The sequence below is a fragment of the Malaclemys terrapin genome, chromosome 1, assembly GCF_027887155.1.
Source record: "Malaclemys terrapin pileata isolate rMalTer1 chromosome 1, rMalTer1.hap1, whole genome shotgun sequence".
Taxonomy (NCBI): Eukaryota; Metazoa; Chordata; order Testudines; family Emydidae; genus Malaclemys; species Malaclemys terrapin.
This window is the reverse complement of record NC_071505.1, coordinates 51,591,906-51,613,245: the sequence shown is the minus strand read 5'-3', so window position 1 is coordinate 51,613,245 and position 21,340 is coordinate 51,591,906. Positions and strand designations below refer to the sequence as shown.

At 39.2% G+C, this 21,340-nt stretch overlaps 1 protein-coding gene across 7 annotated transcripts in view; it reads right to left on the bottom strand.

Moving 5' to 3' along the window:
• Nucleotides 1-3,262: 3,262 nt before the first annotated feature.
• Nucleotides 3,263-21,340, bottom strand: part of IMMP2L (inner mitochondrial membrane peptidase subunit 2) — an 858,170-nt gene continuing 840,092 nt past the window's right edge. For all 7 annotated transcript variants that reach the window (XM_054024219.1, XM_054024242.1, XM_054024261.1 and 4 more), the window contains exon 6: nt 3,263-3,964. In XM_054024219.1, coding sequence (XP_053880194.1) covers nt 3,845-3,964 — 120 coding nt within the window. In that variant the 3' untranslated portion in view covers nt 3,263-3,844. The remainder of the gene's footprint in view (nt 3,965-21,340) is intronic.

Here is a 21,340-nt window from a genome sequence, read left to right as displayed (position 1 = left end):
CTTAATACCTAGCTCTGTCACAGCCATTCTCTGTGACCTTGTGCAGGTAATTGAATAGGCCACACAAGGTGGAACGCTGGCTAGTGACAGGATGGATTAGTAATTTTTCTGTGGCTGAAATATTTGTTAAATATGCCAAACAGTATCATTGATACACTAGGTAAGGAGACACTCAGGGCTATAGCATAGGATCAAAGGGCTTGTGCCAGCAGTCTAGCCAACCAGTGGCTAGATTCTGACTCCATGCACTTACAATACAGTATGTGACCTCTGTGAGTTATTCCTTCCGTAGTTTGTTTCTGAAAAACACGGAGAGCAAGAATGCTCTTTGCACACAGCTTACATTCTTTATGAATTTTTCTGGGGGTGGGGGGATGAAATCTGAAAAAAAACTCGTGAAAGAAACATTCAGCACGACAGTAACTGATTTTCCTGTTTAGGGCTAGCATAGTTTGTATGTAGGTGCAGTGGTCGCTGCTGCCTGATAGGTGAGTGGTATTCCATTAGTGTTAATGCTTCAGGAACCAGGTAGCAGTGGAGTAAACCATTATTTATTAAAGTACCGTGTGTTGCTACTGGGCCCTATGTTGCCTCTTCTAGTGCTGCACTGACCTCTTACCACTGTGTGAATTCTTCCTGTATCAAGCATAGGCTTCACCCCCAAACACATGGTGCTTTGTGAAATGCTATTCTAAACTTTGTTGCTACATTTCTAGGTACGTTACAGGAAGAATGACTGTAAGAGGGAGCTTGCTCTGTCTGCTCTGACAGTTCAGGTCTCGCTGTTGCAGGGAAATCCTGAAAGACTAATTAAGAGCACCAATACAATACAGTGCACCTGCTCTCCAGTTTCTTTATTGCTTCCTTTCAGTGTATTGGTGCTTTGTGGCTGTATATAATTTCATTCTGTCAGCTTCAGATGTTGCTGCTCATGTTTGCCAGTAGTACCAATGCCTGGATAGCTTGGCTGGTATAGCCTGTCTTTCACTGTGGCTGAAATCCAGAACTCAGCACCGGGCCAGAGTAGCAATGCTGCATAATAGGGAGGTGCACAGAGGAGAAGGAATGCGTGGTTGAAGTAACCTATTCAGGGCACTTATGTGGCTCCCTGCACAGAAAGAAACTAAGTTCTACGTAAGTATTTTTCTTCTACTGTTGTAATATTATGGGTATTTCCCCAATAATTGCGGGTCTAGTCCTAATCTCATTTAAGTCAATGGCAAAACGCTTATGGACTTCATGGTGGCTTGACTGGGCCCATAGGGACAACCCCAGCCAGCCCCCTCCTCTGTGTAGTGGAACCAGTGCAAGTCTGCTGCACAAAAAAAGGCTGAGGCATGCCCAGGGTGAAGGAACCTACCATTTTTCTCTGTGCTGTTGTGGCTGCTGCTGTGTGTGACTTTGTCGAACCTTCACATTCAGTGATGTGAATTTAGTGATATTAAGTGGCCTCAGTTGTAGTTTTGTGTCATGCTGTGAATGATCTCTGGTCATCACTTGCATTAGGGCATAAGGGAATATGTTACCCACATTTATCTGGTGCCAAGATATAGCAGAGCATTTTTCTTTTGCAAGAACTAGTTTTGCAGACTTAGCAAGATCAATATACTGAAGACCAAATATTTTCAGCTCTTTCATTTGAATGTGAATGTTTCTTGTGTTGGTCCAAGAAGATGGTATTTGAGGCCCCAAAACCACAGTTGGGTCCGTGCTTGCTGAGTCTTATACATGTGATGAGTCCCACTGAAGTGAATGCAACCCCATACAGGTGCAAGTGTCTGCCTGCCCAAACTCAGTTGTATAAATTGGGGATTACGTTAACTAAATACCAGGAGGTTTTGAAGCATATCACAACTGAGTCTATGGGACAGAATTTACTTTACCCTTTGCTAAATCTCCTAAAATCTCTCCCATCTCCATTCTCTGCCTTTCTGCCACTCTCTCCTACTCTTTTCTATACGAAGAATAGGCTTGCAAGCCTAAGGAACCTTATCAAATTTATTGTTACTGTGCAACTGACTTGAATTGAAATATTATAATTAAGATAATCATGGAGCTTTCAATGAACTAAAAGGACTTTAGTACTGTTGACAACTTCCTGGCATTGCTGAAGAATGGATGTCAGTGAACCAAAAGGGCAAAGAGGACTCTGCCAGCCTGTCAACATACATGAAAGCTGCTGCCCAGCTGATACCCAAGAGGCGAATAAGAATGGAGGGACTGAACTAGAGGAGCAGAAAGAATGACAGACCTAGACTGACACCAGAGATGGCGTTCATGTAACATGTTCTAGTTTTGTTTATTTTTATTTGTTTGCCCCCTCCTCCGTCTTTTTTTTTAATGTATGTTTGTATGTCCTTGTCTCCCAAATTAATTATAGCTGTGGCAAATTCTTTGAATCTGTTCTAGTTTTCTTGATTAATTTGTGAAGAATTACAAATCAATGTTTTCAGTCTCCCTAAATAAATCCAAATAATCAAAGACTGACTGTAATTAACAACCAAGCAAACCGCATTGGTTTTAATAAAGAGGGGGTCACACACTGGGGAGAGGCTTTGGCGGAAGGAAGGGAGCCTGGTCCAGGTTTATGGTGTTCAAGTGTACCAAAGTGCTGGGAGCCATAATAAGTAGATGGGGTAGATAGGTAGATTTAGCAGTGGCGGGAGTTACTGCGCAACCTATGTAGAATAGAATAGCTAGTGTCAGTCTTCTCAGAAGTTCAGCTTAGCATGGAAACCAAACACCAGGCCTAGTTTCACCTTGTTTTGGAGTCTGATGAGAAAGGTTGCATAACTCTAGCGCAGAGGTGCCAGCTGTTGAATCCTTCTGAACATTATTCCCTCTGAAGTAAAATTCAGTATGTATGAAATGAAGTTGGCTCATACCAATCTGTGACTGAAAATGTGTCACTCGTCAATGGAAATCAGTCAAGGCCCCTTCACTGATAATGTGGCCTCTGGAAACTTTTTTGTGCATTAGTAGAGGAATGTGTTTATAATATTAAAGGAGCTTTTTACATATTTCCAAATAAATGTGGCAATCAATATTAACACTGAGTGATTGTACTTAAGAAACCAATAGAGTGTATTTTGTGTAGATGCTGTGGCGTAACGTGTATTATATTTTATTTGGAACTCTGTCTCAACAAATGGATATAAAAGGAATATTTATATTAAACTTTAATGAAAAATAAATTAAAATTATTATGTATTCAATTTAATAATAAAAACAACACGCTGCATTAAATGAAAAAGAAAATAACTGGATTAAAGATTCATTTTTATTCTTTTTTGGACATATTGTACAATTAGCTTTTCATATAAGGAAAGGCTGCTTTTTCAATTTTAACAATTATAGTGCAATTCAAAATGTTATATTATGAGTAAGTGCTTCTACATATTCAGACTTAACTGAAATGATGAAGTACTGGTTTGACTTCACATATTCATCAAAATATTAATTTTCAAGAATCTGTCAAGCTGTTAAAGAAACAAATCAAAAGCAAAAGATTAAAACGTTTTATAGACTGTTATAATAATGTCTTATCAACAGGAGCACTAGAACAGACAATGGCTCATATATTTTACTGTTTCTGGAAAATTGAACATTGGAATACTCCACAATCAGAGAATAATTACTCCAAGACAAAATAATGCACCATGTAATGTTACAGATTAAAGAAAAACTTTAGATTTAAAGTGACACCTTAACATAAGGGAATTTCTGCTGGAGCAGTATCTGTTATAGTACAATTGGCATTCTTATTTGTTCCGTTACATCATCTACCCCTCTTGATGGTTAATCCTAGTATCAATATTTCATTTCTCCATCATGTACATGTAGGTCATTCTTGATCACTGTGAAGTGGTGTACGTTCTGGAGGCAGCATAGGTTGTAACTTCTGCCAGCGCCTTGGAGGCCACAGGATATGGGTAGCACGAGCATGTAAAAGTCCAAGAGAAACCTGCACCAACAACAGACGTTAATAAAATGTAACAAAATTATTTTTTGAAAAAATATAGTGAATGATTTTATAAGAGAAATAAGGCCATACAAAGCAAGGAATTTAGAACTGTATTGACTTGTGCTACAGACATAATATATGGAGCTATACCTATCTCATAGAACTGGAAGGGACCCCGAAAGGTCATTGAGTCCAGCCCCCTGCCTTCACTAGCAGGACCAAGTACTGATTTTGCCCCAGATCCCTAAGTGGCCCCCTCAAGGATTGAACACACAACCCTGGGTTTAGCAGGCCAATGCTCAAACCACATCACGGAAGAGAAAAGTAAATACTATTTGCAAAATACCTAAAAAGATTTATTTTACATTCTAATGATTTTGCAGACCCTGGAGTTTAATAGAGTTTTCCCACATTATGTTTAACAGTCATTCACTGAGTCATTTTTATTTTATGTCTGCAAACAAAAAGAGAAGCCATTATTATTGGTCTACTTAGAAAATACCAAAAATTATAAACACTACATTTGGACACCAAATATGGGAATTTTGGTTGACTATGCACTGATTTAAGGGCTAAAATGAAAAATTTTGGCAACGAACTTAACCAGTGTTTGATAATTGGACACGCTCTGTATCCTTTAAGCTCTGAGTCTTGACAGTTACTCACAAATTTTAGTTCTCTTATAATGCAAAAGCAGTTTTCCCAGACAAGATTTCTATTTAATCAGAATACACTTTTGGTACCTCCTAGCCTCTTTACTATTAACCCAATACAACTACAGACACGTATCTTCAATTCTATCCTCACTTCTCACCACAAAATAATTCTTTGAATAAGTAGGTAGTTCCACATTTTATGCAAATAGGCACCAAACAGATCCCTACGAATATCTTCAGCTAATTTTCCTGATTTAATTTCATAGGATTAGATGTATATGCACCAATCTCTCTCTTCTACATAATCAAATCACTGAAGTTGAAGTGGCCGATATCTAATTCCATATTTTGTAGCTTGATTAAGCAGGTGCTGAATTACTTGAATATAATTTGGTTAGTTAACAATTCACAGTATCTAACAGAATCAAAGGCAGATCACTGAAATGACTGTGCGATATCTTATTTCACTTGCTGATTGCCTTGGAACACTGCAGTTTTCCTTTTAAGTTAAGGGGGAGGCCAACTAAGTCCAAGCTTCTGGGTGAGCATTGTTTGGAAGCTTCTTTTTGATAGACTTGCTACATTTTGATTTCAGTATTGCTGTTGTTTTAGATAGCTGGTTGAGTGTTTTGAGCATACAGAATATTCTCTATTTTAATTATCCCACTAACTGGAGTTCAGATGCCATGGCAGCACACTATCATCACAGTGATTTGTACTCTTAGTTAATTGAATTATATTATACCTATTACAGCGCTGGCTACAAATAATAAAATGGATGCAATCACCAGTGCAGCATATAAGAAGCAAAAATGTACTACTGATGTGGAGGACTACGTTCTCTTCTCACATCTATCCTGTATTCTCTCAGTGCATGGTCACCTGTTGATTTCAATTGGATTTCTGCATACACAGTGAGAACATAAATAATGGAGTCAAAATATATTTGAATCTGACTGGGAACATTCTGCTTCTGGCTGCGTGTCCCCTAGTGTTCAGGCAAGGGGGAGTCATGCCTTAGTTTCTCCTCAGCCAGGTACAGACAAGTCCAAACAGAGCTTCTGTGTATTAAAGAGCACCCCCTTCTGAGGGGCTCATTTATTGACAACAGAAATTTATATAAACATAGGCAAGGACTTACTCTGGTACTCCGCGTGGCTTCATCATCCCAGCATCAGTACAACTCTCTTTGGAGAGCAAATTTCTGGTTCCTTCCTTCAGAACCGCTCTTCTCTTCCCCTGGAAAGTCTCTAGCTCCTTCTTTCAGGATATTCCTACTCCCTTCACCGGGGGAACAGTCTCTCTCTCTGGATCCTTCCCAGTTTCTCCCTTTACGTTATTCCTGTTCTCTCTTGGGATTGCATTCCCCTTATAAGCCCTTTCTCCTCAGAGCACCTTCCTCCTGAGCACACTCACTGACTTAGCTCAGGCAGCCTGTTTTCTAGGGTGCAGATGCTCCTCTACTAATTGAACATTAAACACCTACCTAGGGAAACCAATTACTCCCAGATGGTTTTTAGAGGGCTGCCATGGGTAAGCTAGGCCTTGACTCTCCCTAAAGGGCCAATTGCCCCATGACACTGACAGAAAGTCATGCCCTGAAAATTACTTCTACTGACCATCTTCTGACTTTTTTCAAGAAATAAAACCTCTTCCTAATAAAGCTGATTTACAGAGGAACATGACTAGTGGTTAAATAGGCATTTCTGGAAAAGTGCTGGATTGGAAGACTAAATTCAGCCCCATTCTGCTGCTCCTGCTTCCACCCCTCACTCAATATCTCATGCCTCCATTTTACTTCTACTGTGCATGCTCCCCCCTGACTTCCTTTGCCATCTTCTGCTCCTTTACTCCCTCAATCCCTGGATGCTGTCACTGGGTCTTTAACGGCAGAGACTAGGTTGAGACCCTGATTTCCGCACCAAAACATGAGGTGAGAAAGAACAGCACCAGGGAACACAGCTTAACTGAGACACTCCAATGAGGAACCAAGAGCATACCATCTGTTGTGGAAAAAGTCACCCTCGCATTGATTTTAGTTCACAGACTCAAGCCTGAGGCCAGTTTATTGCAATACATACCAACGCGTTGGGGTAGCAGTCCGAAAACTACCACACCTAGCACAGCACGCAGGCTGCTTTTATTTGTACAAACCGCAAGCATAGTACAAATGATACGTCATTTGCAAGAAATAAGAGTTGGGGTCTGTCCCCTTTTCCCGATACCTTCCTAATCATTTTACGAGAATTGGGTGCATATTGGGTGGGGGGTTTCTTGGTGGTTTCCGCTATGGGTACTTGGCACCAGTTGGGATGTTTTTCTCGGTAAGATACATATTATTTTTCCGGGTTTTACCGTTAAGGGGATAGGGGTTTATTACAGGACTCCCAAAGAAGATATGATTGGCTAGTTTGTCAGTTAGCTGGAACTACAGGAGAAGTTGGCCTTTACTAGAAACAATTTCTTCATGTAAGCGGTTATTATATTTCATAAACAAGCGGTTATTATGTTGCTGAGGCATTCCACATTGCTCCCTCCCCCTCCCTCCTCTGGTCATAACCCTTGACCGAATTTGACAGGGAATTGTACAGCTTAGTCTTGTTCAGGCCCTGGCCTGTACTGCCTTTTGTAAGGGCAGTCAGTATATCGAGCCTCTGTCAGAGGGCCTGATTTTGGGCCTTCGGTGTTACTTTGGCTGGCATAAAGAAGGCCACCCAGTTCTTTTTCCCCACACATCCCTTTTTGACTTCTGACTACTTACGTTTTAGGACCCTATTATAATTATTCTAAAGATTCCAATAGAATGTAAGAATCTTGAATTGTCCACTTTCTGTCAGAAGGTAGCAAACCACAAGCACCAAATCTAAAGCATAACACGAATTCCTCAGCATTAGTTTAGCACATTGTTCCCTTATTGAGCTGTATTTGAAGAAGAAAAGTCTAATGAGAATGTACTTCTTCATGAGAAACACTAATTAAAAAGACTAAACTTCTTACAGGCTTAAAAGTGATAAAACAAGATCAGTCAGAGTTAGTCTTTTTAATTTGTTTTGTCTTTTAGTCTTGTTAATATGTATAAACTGTATGAAGCCTATAGAATGCCATTGGCAGAGAGGAACTCTAAACTCTTGAAAAACAAAACTGGAAAGAAAGAATCCTAATGCCACAGGTTATATATCAACTCTTAGAAAACATCATTGTAAAAGCATATGCCAACCTATGACTCTGTAGTGTCTCTCTTGCTTTAACCCCTCAATTTGAGTTATAATCTATCTATATGCTACAGGCATTCCAAGTGCTTCAAAACAATGATAAACAAAGTACAAAGAGTAAAATTCACCCAAGCTTGGAACAAATAAAACAATAAGATCAATAAAAGTTGTTGTTTCTAATTAGGGTTTCTTTCCCCTGAAGTAGTATATTCTCATTAAACACTTTTTTTGCAAATAAGTTTAATAAAGGAGCAATGTGCAGGTCCAACTCAATGGAATTCTTGCTATATTTTAGATTTCCTGCTTGCAGTTTGTTACCTTGTGACAGACAGTGGACAATTTTGGATCTTTTTTGTTCTTTTAGATTTGTCTAACTATTTGGGGGTCCTATTCAGGCTAAATGTTGTTGCTGAATCCTGGATTCCACAAACGTCACTGCACAAAGTGGCCTTAAAACAGCCCTAAAAGGGCAAGGGAAAATTCCCCTAATATGGAGAAATCCTGGGCTGGTGTAAAGTTGGCATATCTGGGCCCCTTTCTCCAATGGCATCTTGGGGGCATTTGGGCCCCAGAGGAGGTGTTTCAGAGTGGGGCTAGAGTGTTGTTATGCATTTTGCTGACCTCCAGCCAGCAGGAAGGTCCATAAGAAACTATTCTAGCCATCATAAATTAGTTTTAGCCAGTGTTGTTGTAGTTGTGTTGGTCCCATTAGAGAGACAAGGTGGGTGAGCTAATATCTTTTATTGGACCTTTTATTTAACACACTCAAAACCATCTTCACCGAGCAAGGACACTCCACTAGAGAAGTAGATTGCATCATAGAGCAGGCCACCCAAATGCCCTGAACCTGACTCGATACAGAAATAAAATCCCCTCCAACTGCATACCCCCAGCTGACCCCTACGTCCTCACGCTGCAACCCATATGGGGTATCATCAAACAACTACAACCCCTATATGTATGCCACATGAAGTGGACACTGGTATACAAAGGGACAAAAACACGAAAAATTTCAGCCCCAAAGGTGAATGCTTTGGAAAGTTATGGAGCAACTGAAAACAGGATCTTAGAATGGAAACACTTCAGCAACTAGCTAGTGTTCCAGCTAACCAAAATATATTGTGCAGGATAGCTATGTGTCAAATTAGATTGTTTGTCTTTAAGAAAGGCTATTTTGATATTAGATTGTAGGGGTAAAACTGTCTCAGAGTATTTTCTCAGTAAATCAGCATCTTAAAAAATCCATAGTTTAATAGAAAGTAAACTGCTATTACATTTCATTTTTTGTACATTGCTGAACTTTGAATCAACCTCTCCCAAGTACAGCAGCAGGAGAAAAGCTCAATACAAATAAAATCCTGTGGATTAAAGTAGTATCCCAGAGAAACCACTTCTTCCAGCTGAAGTACCTGTGGTAATGAACACGAGTAGAAGAAGCAAAGGTTGCTCTTCTTTCATGCATGTAAGAAACACACTAAGGTGAGAACTAAGGAATTATTTTATTTAAAAAGCACATGGCATCTCAGATTGTTCATCTTAAATGATCCTGCTGGCTGCTACTACTGCAAGAAGCTACCTTGTTTATCAAAATAAAAATGCAGTAAGCTTGTTTCAACTATAAAAAGAAAGGCAACATACTGACAACTTCACTCATTCTCCCCAGCCTTACCCCGCTCCTACAAGTCAAACCTAATGGAGCCATCAACTGATGAAGAAAAGCATGCAGGACACCAATTTTGTTACAGGTTGAACCTCTCTAGTCCAGCACTCTCGAGTCCAGCAACATCCATGGTTCGGCATGATTTTATGGTTTTTTTGCTTTCTCTACTTATTTCCTTGTGCTAATACAGTAAAATTGTGGAATAACATTAAGACTTTGTTATGAAGAGAGCCAGTAAGCCTTGGCTAGGTGGCATTGCAAGCATTGTTCCGTTTATTCGTCTTGGCGACATAAAAGTAAAAAGCCCACTTGTTATATATTGACCTCCCGTGGTTCGTCAATTCTCTGGTTCGGCACCGGTCAGGTACTGAGGGTGCCAGACTAGAGAGGTTCAACCTGTACTCCATGATTTGTTAGTATTATAGCTGGAGCACTAGCTCCAACAAAGATAAGGCATAACATAAGTGTTTCCATTCAAAGGCCCTGCTATAGACTCAAACAAGGATTCAGCTGGAGTTCCCAATATTCTAATGGGATCATTTTAATTTGAAAAAGATAGCTCAGTGGTTTGAGCATTGGCCTGCTAAGCCTAGGATTGTGAGTTCAATCCTTGAGGGGGCCATTTAGGGATCTGGGGCAAAATCAGTACTTGGTCCTGCTAGTGAAGGCAGGGGACTGGACTCAATGATCGTTCGGGGTCCCTTGCAGTTCTATGAGATAGGTATATCTCCATAAACAAAATACACACACAGGAATGGTGTAGTCATAATAATTATTATATGGATTTCAGACAGGTATTCTGTGACAAAATATAAAGGGTATTCATTCTGAGAACCAGTTTTAACATTTTGCATATGCATAGAAATGGACAGATACACACACAAAATGCTGTATATGTCCTCTATGAGTGAGTGTGTGTGTGTGTGTGTGTGTGTGTGTGCGCATGCATCATCTATATCTATATCCATATAAGAGAGCTCAAAATCTAAATGCTAAGACCAATTTTCAGAATGAATAAAATTCACAGTATGGCACAGAATAGCTATATGAAATTTGTAGAACAATTGTACCTACCCCATTCCAATGTGTCTTTGCAAATTAAGATGTTCATCTAAGAATAGGTGGGCATGCACTGAATTCTTAATAAGGTTCATATTCTTGACTGAATCAAAATAGGGTAGTGAATTAAGTAACAAAATAAGTGAGCTGTGTTCTTTTAGTCAATCAGAGCTGAATGGCTAGATTAGGCCTGAGTTATAAAAGGGGCAAAACAAAGAATTTTTTAGTTACCAAATTATAAATTTCACACATAGATGAAGCTATTACAGAGGAGAGAGAGAGCTTGGTTAACCTTCTATCATCACTTATATTCATAACAGTATCAAAATACTGTGGAATTAAGGAAATTAAGCATTATGCAGGATTTTTTCCCACTTTCATAAGGAAAGCAGCTACGAATGCCAATGACTGACTTAGATATATTAACAAAAAAACCTGGTACATACATTCCTCTGACTGAATGCACTGAATTCTTGGAATTGTCAAGGATATGTAATTGAGAGGTCAGCAATAACTAGTAATGTTCTTTTTCCATTTCTTCCTCTGTCTTTTCAAAAGTCCTTTTTTTCAACTGAGGTTAATTTACAATATTTTACTGGTAGTCTTTTATCTCCTATAAGTATAACTTTATTAGAAATTATTTGTGAGATTCTTCCTTGCTTATGATTAACAGAACTATTATTCTAGATAGGCCTACAGAAAGATTTATAAACCATTCTACTATTTATTTTAAAGATTTTTAGCCCAAAGAGTTGCAAAATTTAAGACAGAATTTGCTTTAGTGCACAGCATGATATGCATGCTTGCTGCATATACCAAAAAAATTATCATTTAATAGTTTAGAGCTGTTTAGTATTTCACTGACTGATGCATCAAAACTCTAAGCCTAAATAGGGCTGTCACTATGTCATGTTACTCAACAGAAAAACTGAACTTCTTAATAGCCTTCATGAAATAGCCCAGATTAAAAAGCACTAGTATATATGTATTTCAATAATGTAAAGAACTGGCAATTTAAGTGGCAGGAAATTGTCATTACAACACATTTATTATCTTCAAATAGAATGTAGCAGATACATCCCAAGTCTGTGTATGTTAATTATTCAGAAATACATACAAATTTTGAAATTTCTGTGTGAATTCCAGTCAAGCCCCAGTACCTTCTGAGAGTGTCAGTATAAGTGACATTTTTCACCTGATTACATTGCTGCTGATTCTATAACATTGTCTGCCTTGACTGAACACCCCGGTTGGAAATACTGTACATTACACATTACACATGAAGTTGATATTTGTTCTGCTGCATGTCACTAATTTAGGCATGACATAGTAAGGGCCAGTGTGGAATCCTGCTGTCCCCAGAAAACACTGGAAAAACAGGTTTTAGAGCTCCTGGGCACCCAAAAGCTGCACATGCACCCATTGCATCACTCCTTTATAGGAAGGGCCTATTCCCCCTGCTGGCTGGTACTTGGCACATGAGGCAGGCAGGATATAGGACCATGGCTTCACCTCCATTTGTAATGTTGGGTGCTCCCCAGGGAATATAGATAGAGTTGTTCCCATACTCCTTAGCGTCCATAAACTGTCATTCTGTCTGGCCCATATTCAAGAGTATACAATGTGGGAGCGGCTCCTTACATCCTCTGCTTCCACTATGAACTCACACAAGTGTCAGGCAGAGTTTGGCTCTTAGAAAACCAGTCATTAGTGTGAGTGTTGCTAGCATTGCTGAGCTGAGTAAATTGGTTAAAATACAAATCAGGTTTTCATTGAGTTTTTAAAAAGTAGAGGGGGGAGTTCTATTTCAGGGTCACTATTCACTATTGAGAAAAGAGTTATTTTCCTGTCCAGGAACTCTCTGACAGAAAACTGAGGTCTGGACTTTATATACCCAGGCTCAGACCTTATGCCCTATTAATAATATTCTGCCCCCCTCTGCCCCTGCACACACACACACACACACACACACATTAGTTAGTATGCATATTTTCCAGTGCCTGAGTGGCTAACAGGAGATGTCCTACAGCACCATTCCAGGAAGTTATTTTTAATATTGATGCCTATATTCTTTTTTATTTAAATTCAGAAGAGAAAAGTTTAAAGGGTGCGCATACTAGTCTCTAGGTGATCTTGTCAATATTTAAACACACTAGTCTTATGTTTTACAAGTCTAGCACCTTCACCCACACCCAACAATGAGCAAGCAAAACAAAAACAAACAAGCAATGTATTCACCACTCATCACACTCAGAATTCCTTAAATTGATCAAAAGCTGAAGAGAATAAATAGGCTTTGCTACATGCCCTCAAGGTCAAGAGGTACTGGCTAGTTCATATCAAAGGGGGGAAACTCCAAAGAAAACAGATTCTCACAAGAATGCCCCTTGTTTAACTAGTTTCAGAGTAACAGCCGTGTTAGTCTGTATCCGCAAAAAGAAGAACAGGAGTACTTGTGGCACCTTAGAGACTAACAAATTTATTAGAGCATAAGCTTTCGTGGACTACAGCCCACTTCTTCGGATGCATATAGAATGGAACATATAATGAGGAGATATATATACACACATACAGAGAGCATAAACAGGTGGAAGTTGTCTTACCAACTCTGAGAGGCCAATTAATTAAGAGAAAAAAAAAAAAAAAAACTTTTGAAGTGATAATCAAGCTAGCCGAGTACAGACAGTGTGATAAGAAGTGTGAGAGTACTTACAAGGGGAGATAGTCAACGTTTGTAATGGCTCAGCCATTCCCAGTCCTTATTCAAACCGGAGTTGATTGTGTCTAGTTGTCTAGATCCATTGTCTACAGCCAAGCTCTAAGATATAACCGCATTTGCTCCAATCCCTCGGATAGAGACAAGCACCTACAAGATCTCTATCAAGCATTCTTAAAACTACAATACCCACCTGCTGAAGTGAAAAAACAGATTGACAGAGCCAGACGAGTACCCAGAAGTCACCTCCTACAAGACAGGCCCAACAAAGAAAATAACAGAACACCACTAGCTGTCACCTTCAGCCCCCAACTAAAACCTCTCCAGCGCATCATCAGAGATCTACAACCTATCCTGAAAGATGATCCTTTACTCTCACAGATCTTGGGAGACAGACCTGTCCTCGCTTACAGACAACCCCCCAACCTAAAGCAAATACTCACCAGCAACCACACATCACTGAACAAAACCACTAACCCAGGAACCTATCCTTGTAACAAACCCCGATGCCAACTCTGTCCACATATCTATTCAAGTGACATCATCATAGGACCTAATCACATCAGCCATACCATCAGGGGCTCGTTCACCTGCACATCTACCAATGTGATATATGCCATCATGTGCCAGCAATGCCCCTCTGCCATGTACATTGGCCAAACCGGACAGTCTCTACGCAAAAGAATTAATGGACACAAATCTGACATCAGGAATCAAAATACTCAAAAACCAGTGGGAGAACACTTTAACCTGTCTGGTCATTCAGTGACAGACCTGCGGGTGGCTATATTACAACAGAAAAACTTCAAAAACAGACTCCAAAGAGAGACTACAGAGCTAGAATTGATATGCAAACTAGACACAATCAACTCCGGTTTGAATAAGGACTGGGAATGGCTGAGCCATTACAAACGTTGACTATCTCCCCTTGTAAGTACTCTCACACTTCTTATCACACTGTCTGTACTCGGCTAGCTTGATTATCACTTCAAAAGTTTTTTTTTTTTTTTTCTCTTAATTAATTGGCCTCTCAGAGTTGGTAAGACAACTCCCACCTGTTTATGCTCTCTGTATGTGTGTATATATATCTCCTCATTATATGTTCCATTCTATATGCATCCGAAGAAGTGGGCTGTAGTCCACGAAAGCTTATGCTCTAATAAATTTGTTAGTCTCTAAGGTGCCACAAGTACTCCTGTTCTCCTTGTTTAACTGAGAGTGGTATTGCTCAAGTGCCTTTGGTAATCAACATCCCTAACACAGGAAGACAGACAATCTTTTAGTTAGGCAATTCTCAAGCCATTAATGGCTTTTCTGAGCAAACTTTACATCTTAAACTCCATCCAAAAGCAACCCGCAGACAGTGCAGATCATAGAGCACTCCTGTTAAAATGCTCCCACCAAGATACAAGCTGTAGAATTGTGCACTAGCTTTGCTTTCTGCATGAATTCAAAATATAGCCCCCATATAGAGTACATTTATTTATTTTTATTTTTAAAACAAGATGGGACTTATCAAAAGCTCAAAATTAAACAATAAAATAAAGCATCCCAGTAAGCATCATCCCTTAATCTTCACCCATAATTAAAAAACAAATCAGCAGCCCATTCCCTCTGTTTCCACTATCTGCCCCGCAAAGCCCAGGAAAGTAGATGGCCTTACAACATACCCTGAATGGCAACAAATTATGACTATTTAGGACCAACGAGACGAGTGGATTTCAATGTTAAGGGACCCTTAGTGGACAGCATCCTGCATGTAGCTTCCTCTGTTTTATACTCTGAGGTTCCAACTTGAATGTTTCCACTGATGATAACTGTGGTAGTATCTGGCACTGGGAGAGAGAAAGTCTCTAAGTAGATAGATCCCACGCCATTTAGCTTGTTTCACTACCTTACATTCTGCCTGGAAGTTAACTGACAACCACTGTAAATTATACTGTTCAGCAATCTAACCCTGAAGTGACAAAGAGACAGATGATGCTAGCTAGGTTCACATCTGAAGAAACTTTCAACCTCCTAGATATATTTAAATAGAAAAATCTGTTCTGAGAATTACTATTCCCTGATTAGGCCCTCTGATCCTGACTGGGATTTCTAAGCACTAGTGCAATACAATAGTGTTACCAACTATACATATGACAGCATGACCAATGACACCATAATTTGTTTCCTCTGGTATGAGAAGCTAGTTCAAGAAGACATGTGTTAATAAAAACTGGGTGTGATAATAGACATTTTATCCTTGTTAAAACAAGTTGGAAAAGCATGTTTAGGATACTACAGTTTTTGCCTGGTAAGAAAGGAGATTCTGAAAAGGTAGGTGAATTGTTTTAAAATTTTCAAAAGAACACATTTGTAGGTTGCAGCAAACAGATCTGTAATCACACTCATAGTTTTCCCAGTTCTTTCATACTATGTAAGTTCATGTTTTTAGACTGACATGTCTCTGGGTATTTTTATCAGAATCATTTTGATTTTCTCGTACTCGGCAGGAAAAAAAACCACTCAGTAGACCATTCCACTTAATTAAATCTTTCAAAAAGCCCTACTGTGAGGCTTGTTTATATTTTCTTATATAATGACATACAAAAGCAGTCTGGCTTACAGAAAAACATGCTGTTGAAAAGCGATAGGGAGCAGATATTCGATGGGTAGCTAGGATATCAAATTATCATTAGATAGCTGCATGGTATTTATTAAAATTGTAAAAGACTTTCGATATAGGTCTCTGTGTGAAGATGCCCACAGCTTATTGAAAATGGTACATTCTATCAAAACCATTTGCAGTCTATATATACTCTCACTGAGCTGCAAGATTTACAGGGAGAAACATATAAATATGCTTAATAGATATTTGATTCCGCCCCCCCATAGCTAAAATAGACAGCCCAAAAGAGTGTTTAAACACCTTGAAGGATGATTAGGTGCAGGGTAGGGCGCAGAAGAAATTAACTTTCTTGTGTCCTTTCCAGCTGTCATTCAGCAAGAAAGACCCTCCTCTCACACAGGGATCTAGTGGGAGGCAGGGGTGAAAGTAACTTAAAGGACTTACCGGTTCGCCAGAGTCCTAAGCAGGGTATGGCCTCAACCAGAAGAGGCATGGCCTCCACAGGAAGAGGCGGGGCCTTTATATCACTCCAGAACTACCAGCTGCAGAGGCAGCTGGGAGCCCCGGGGCTCACTGGTGAATTAAAGGGCCCGGGGCTCCGGCTGCTGCGGGGAGCCCTGGGCCCTTTAAATCGCCACCAGAGCCCTGCCGCTGCTACCCGGAGGCGATTTAAAGGGCCCAGGGCTCCCTGCAGGAAAAGCTGGTCCAGTCCAGCACAGCTGTACCAGCTTACTTTCACCTCTGGTGGGAGGTAGCAAAGGGACTGGTGAAGAGGCAGTCTCCTCTCTCAGGATTTGAGCCCCACTGTATGAAAGTAGTGTCCAGCCAGATTGAGGTGCTAAGGCAGCTTTCTATGCTTGTTGAGCATGGGAGTCACATTTGGCATATGAATAATTCAAGTATGTTCTTGACTAGAAATACAGGGGGCCAAATTCATCCCTGGCTCAACTCCAGACAGAGCCAGTGTTCAGGTACTACATTATCTGGAGAATTAGTATCACCTGATGGTGCCCTAACATTTTACATATCCACATATTCTATCAGTGAAGGCTGAGAGGGAAGGATATTGCATTCCCTTGATATTTTACTATGTAGTGTTTAAGGGCATAGACCAGAGGTTCCCAAAGTGGGCGATACTGCCCCCTGGGGGGCGCTGGAATGATCCAGGGGGGCAGTAGTAGCCTCAGGTGCAATTGGGGGGCGTTGAATAAAAATAAGGGGGCGGTGGAAGCATAAAGAAAGAATATAAGAAAATTTTGAAAAACCGTTCGTACATGTTTCATCTGTTGTGTAACATAGAGTTAAAGTTGTAGTGATTACTTTATTTTCCAAATAAATTCACAAATTATAACCGATCAGGTGTCAAGTCCGCCAACAACTCTTAACAAGCAAGTGTTGGCAGGCGAGCGTGTCGCGCATTGTCGGGAAGTCCAGCATGCATCAGCAGGAATAAGTGCGTGTAATGACTTGTTTACAATACGATACTATAAATAGGCGACATGTATGAAATCTAATTTAGATTGTTTCTTAATTGTGTAAAAAGCAGTTAACAATAGTGCAATAAGTATTTAAAATTTTTTATTCATATTCAATACCTTCGATCTTTACGGATTATGGATCACATACAAAGCAAATTGTATTATTGTTGTTTCAATAAAACAGCAATTTACACGTGAGTATTTTTATACATTTTCTTACATATCTACCGTACGTTTCTGTGTCTCTAGTGCTTACTAATAATAAAATCGTAGCAGGCTTGTGTCAGTACAGTACTATTTGAAGTGTACAGTCAATATATTTGTCATATTTTTTATTACAATATTAACGAAAACGGGAATGAAATTGTAAAAAAACTTAACTATTAACATTTATTTATATCTATCGAATCATCTGTGTTAATTGGTAAATAAGGCGTGTGTTAATAAGGAACAATTATTTAAATAAGGGCAAACTAAATTAAAACTATTAACTGATTTTTAATTGCATATTGATTATTTTTTAATTAATTATTTCTTGATAAATTTAGTTTGATATTTGACAATTTAATATCAAATACATATATCTAATGCTGAGCAAAGAACAAAACCCAGTTTATTAGTTTCATTAGTATTTTAGTTTGGTTGTCTTTTGCCATCTTACGCAAAAACAACTGTATACCTGATGTCGTGGGCGATATTCTAATAACACATCTTTCTTTACTATATTGTAGGACGTAGGTAGAAATATAGATACATAAAAGAACACAAATTTGTCACTGCATCTTTCTGTTTGTTCGCTTAAAGAAGGTAGATTTCCAGGGGGGCGCTGAGTAATTTTTTTTCTGAAAAGGGGGCGGTAGGCCAAATAAGTTTGGGAACCTCTGGCATAGACTATCATATTTATTCATTTCATATCCATATAAAATCTTAAACTTTATATAACCATCTTTTCTATTTCATCAGTCATGGCAGTCATTAAATATTTTCAATTATAAATGAGAAATATGTATTGTGTCAGAGTTACAGTGTGAGTTTTAGACCCCTTTGCAGGCCCTCTCAAGTGCACCCCTGAGATGACATGCTCAGCTTCCTTCACCGCTCAAGGGTGGTAGTCCAGCCACTCTTGGTTAGTTACAGACCCCTGTTTCTGAATCATGTAAACATGATAGGTCCAACTGTTTTTGGTATCTGCAAGGAAATTTCTCTCAGGAGCCTGTGCCATTGGCTGATTAAAGTGATTCAAAACAGTTTTATCAAAACAAACCTCTTGTTTATTCACCCAAAGGTAAATAATAGACAGTGAAGATGGATAAAACAACAAAAGCCTATATGCCTGTGTCTTATCTAAACCTTACCCATTGCTTAAAGTTTTTGGTAAATCCCACTGAGCCCAGACACCTTACATCTGGGCTAGGAGAAAATCTGTGCTGTTGTATTCTGGCAGTGAGTCTCTGTCAGTCTCACCTCCAACAGCTGATGCTCTCTTCTGAAATAGGTAGGAGGGTTTAAATGGTTTAGTGTCCCTTTGATCTTAAGCTCTGACCTTGGGAAAATAAATGTGTTAACTTGGCTAGAGCTGGGTAGGTAAGCATTTCCTGATTAACAGTCCCCCATTGTTCTCTAAAAGACCCTTCCTATTCATTCTGAAGGTATCTTATCTCTGTCTATTTCATTTCCTGCTTGTTCTCCCTAACTAACTTCTTTGCTTTAATACTGTGGAGTCAGATGGAATAACACCAGGCAGGTAAACTGAGAGACATGCTCTACATAAATACATAATATGGATATCTCCCTCCTTCTCCATACATTATAATTGCATTTAATCTACCACCTTGTCCTAAAAAACTATGTTTTTCTCACTGAGATATTAAGTTCTGCTTTTAATCCACACACAGAGAGGTGTCTATCTTTTTGCAATGGAAGATTAATGAATTAGGTTATTTGAATAATTAATAAATATTTTATTGTAATCACACTTGTGCAATTAAGCCCCACTTCAGCAAAGCCTTCAGCATGTGCTTAACTTGAAGCATATGAATAATCTCATCTCTATTCAGCAAAGCACTTAAACACATTCTTACAGTTAAGCAAGAAAAAATAAATCAATTACATTCTGGTTCTGAGCTAACTGGACCTTAATTTGTTAACCTCTTAAATCACTGAATTTCTCAGTATTTACACATATTTGAGAAATTGTGCTCTTGAGTTATTTACATGGGGAAAGGATTAGCACATTTGAAAGTTGAAAGACCCAAATATCAGTGCTTCCTGATGCAGCTATACTGTAAATCATTACATAGACCTCTTCCACTTCTTGTCAAAATATCAACTAAATCCAACTGAATTTTAAATGTTTGACTTATTAAGTAACACAAATCTATTCAATATGAACTTGCCTCTGGCAGCTGTAAAACTCAGGAGTTATTTTGTATCTTAATATTTTGGGGCTTGAAATCACATTTTAGATCAACAACAGGCTGCTTATCCATCACTATTTCTGCAATGCCTGGAGTTCTACTAGCATCTGAGAAATTAGCTGAGGAGAGAGAAATAATGAGATGCATAGATCACATGATAAGACAAATTTTCATTATTCTACTCTAGAAAAAACATCTAGGGCTCCTGTACATTCACTGTGAAGTTTTATTATGTTTCAGGGATCTTGAGAGTCTTACAAATAAAGTAGATGATCCACATATCAAAATCAAGATTTTCTGAAACCATCAATAATAGAATACAGATCTCCTAGTTTGCTCTTAAGAGTCATAGAATCATATCAGCTATTCTTAAGGTAAGGGGGGAAAGACTGCAGCTGAAACTGCTACTTGGAGGTGTGCAGAACTATTTCTAGGGAGCTCCCCCCCTGTTCCTCAGCTACTAAACATCTTTGTTTAGGATATTTGGTCCTTGGTAAAAACTATACTGTCTTCTTTTCACAGTGACGTTTTGTGCTTTTTCTGTTGGGTTATTGTAGGAAGATCCCTGAAAAGGCAAACTAGCCACCAAAGCTTCTGTATAGCAAATTAGCAGTAAGTTCCCTGTGCTTCAGTATAACAGCATTCTCCTGCTGTATTTTCAGTCTCCAATCTGTAAGAAATCACAGTCAGCCAGAGGTGAATGAGAAGTAATCTTTTCTTCAGAAGTCTCACCCAGATGATGTTATACACCATTAATACACTTGAAGAAAGAAGAAGAACTGGAGGCATACATACCCTATGTTTCCAGACTTGAGGATATAGTTTTAACCTTTGAGGAGGAACTACATACTGTGAGTCAAAATCATGCCATTTTAAATAAAGAATTTGAAAAGGTTAAGCATGTATCTTTTGATAGAAGAAAATGTGTTTCTTACAAGAACTGCAGGAAAACCAGGCCAAGGGCAAGAATCTGAGGGGAGCTGGAATTAAGTAAGACGTAGATAGAATCAAAATTTTGGATGGGAGTTCAGAGTTGCTTGAACTTTTATTTTAACTTTGGTGACTTTCTGAAGATGGAGAAAATCTATTGTCCCTGTTGCTGCTCCCAATACAGAATGGAAATTTGGCAGGTGCCAACTGCATTTGGACACACCTCTGACTAGTCCTAGGATTTCAGGTAGGGGGATCAAGCTCTGAAGAGGAGAGCACAGCACAAGAGGATCAAACTGAGCAATAACCACCCCTAAATTCTCTAATAACAATCCCTAAAAGTCCATTGCAACAACTACCAAATTCTGCACCGACCTTAATTTCTTCCACCACTATCAAATAGTTTCATTCCCATCCCTTCTGATCCCCACACAACTACTGCTCAATGACATACAGTTTGTCAAGAATCATTTTTGACAGTGATTATTTCTCAGCATATTTTTGTCGCTATACTTCCCAGTCACCATAGCTCCACTCCCTGAACCACTGATCCTGTGATGTTGTCCTAGCAGCCCAGCTTAGAACCTCCTTCCCACAAGTGTGCCAGGAAAGAAGGCAACAGGTAGCTGTTGACCAG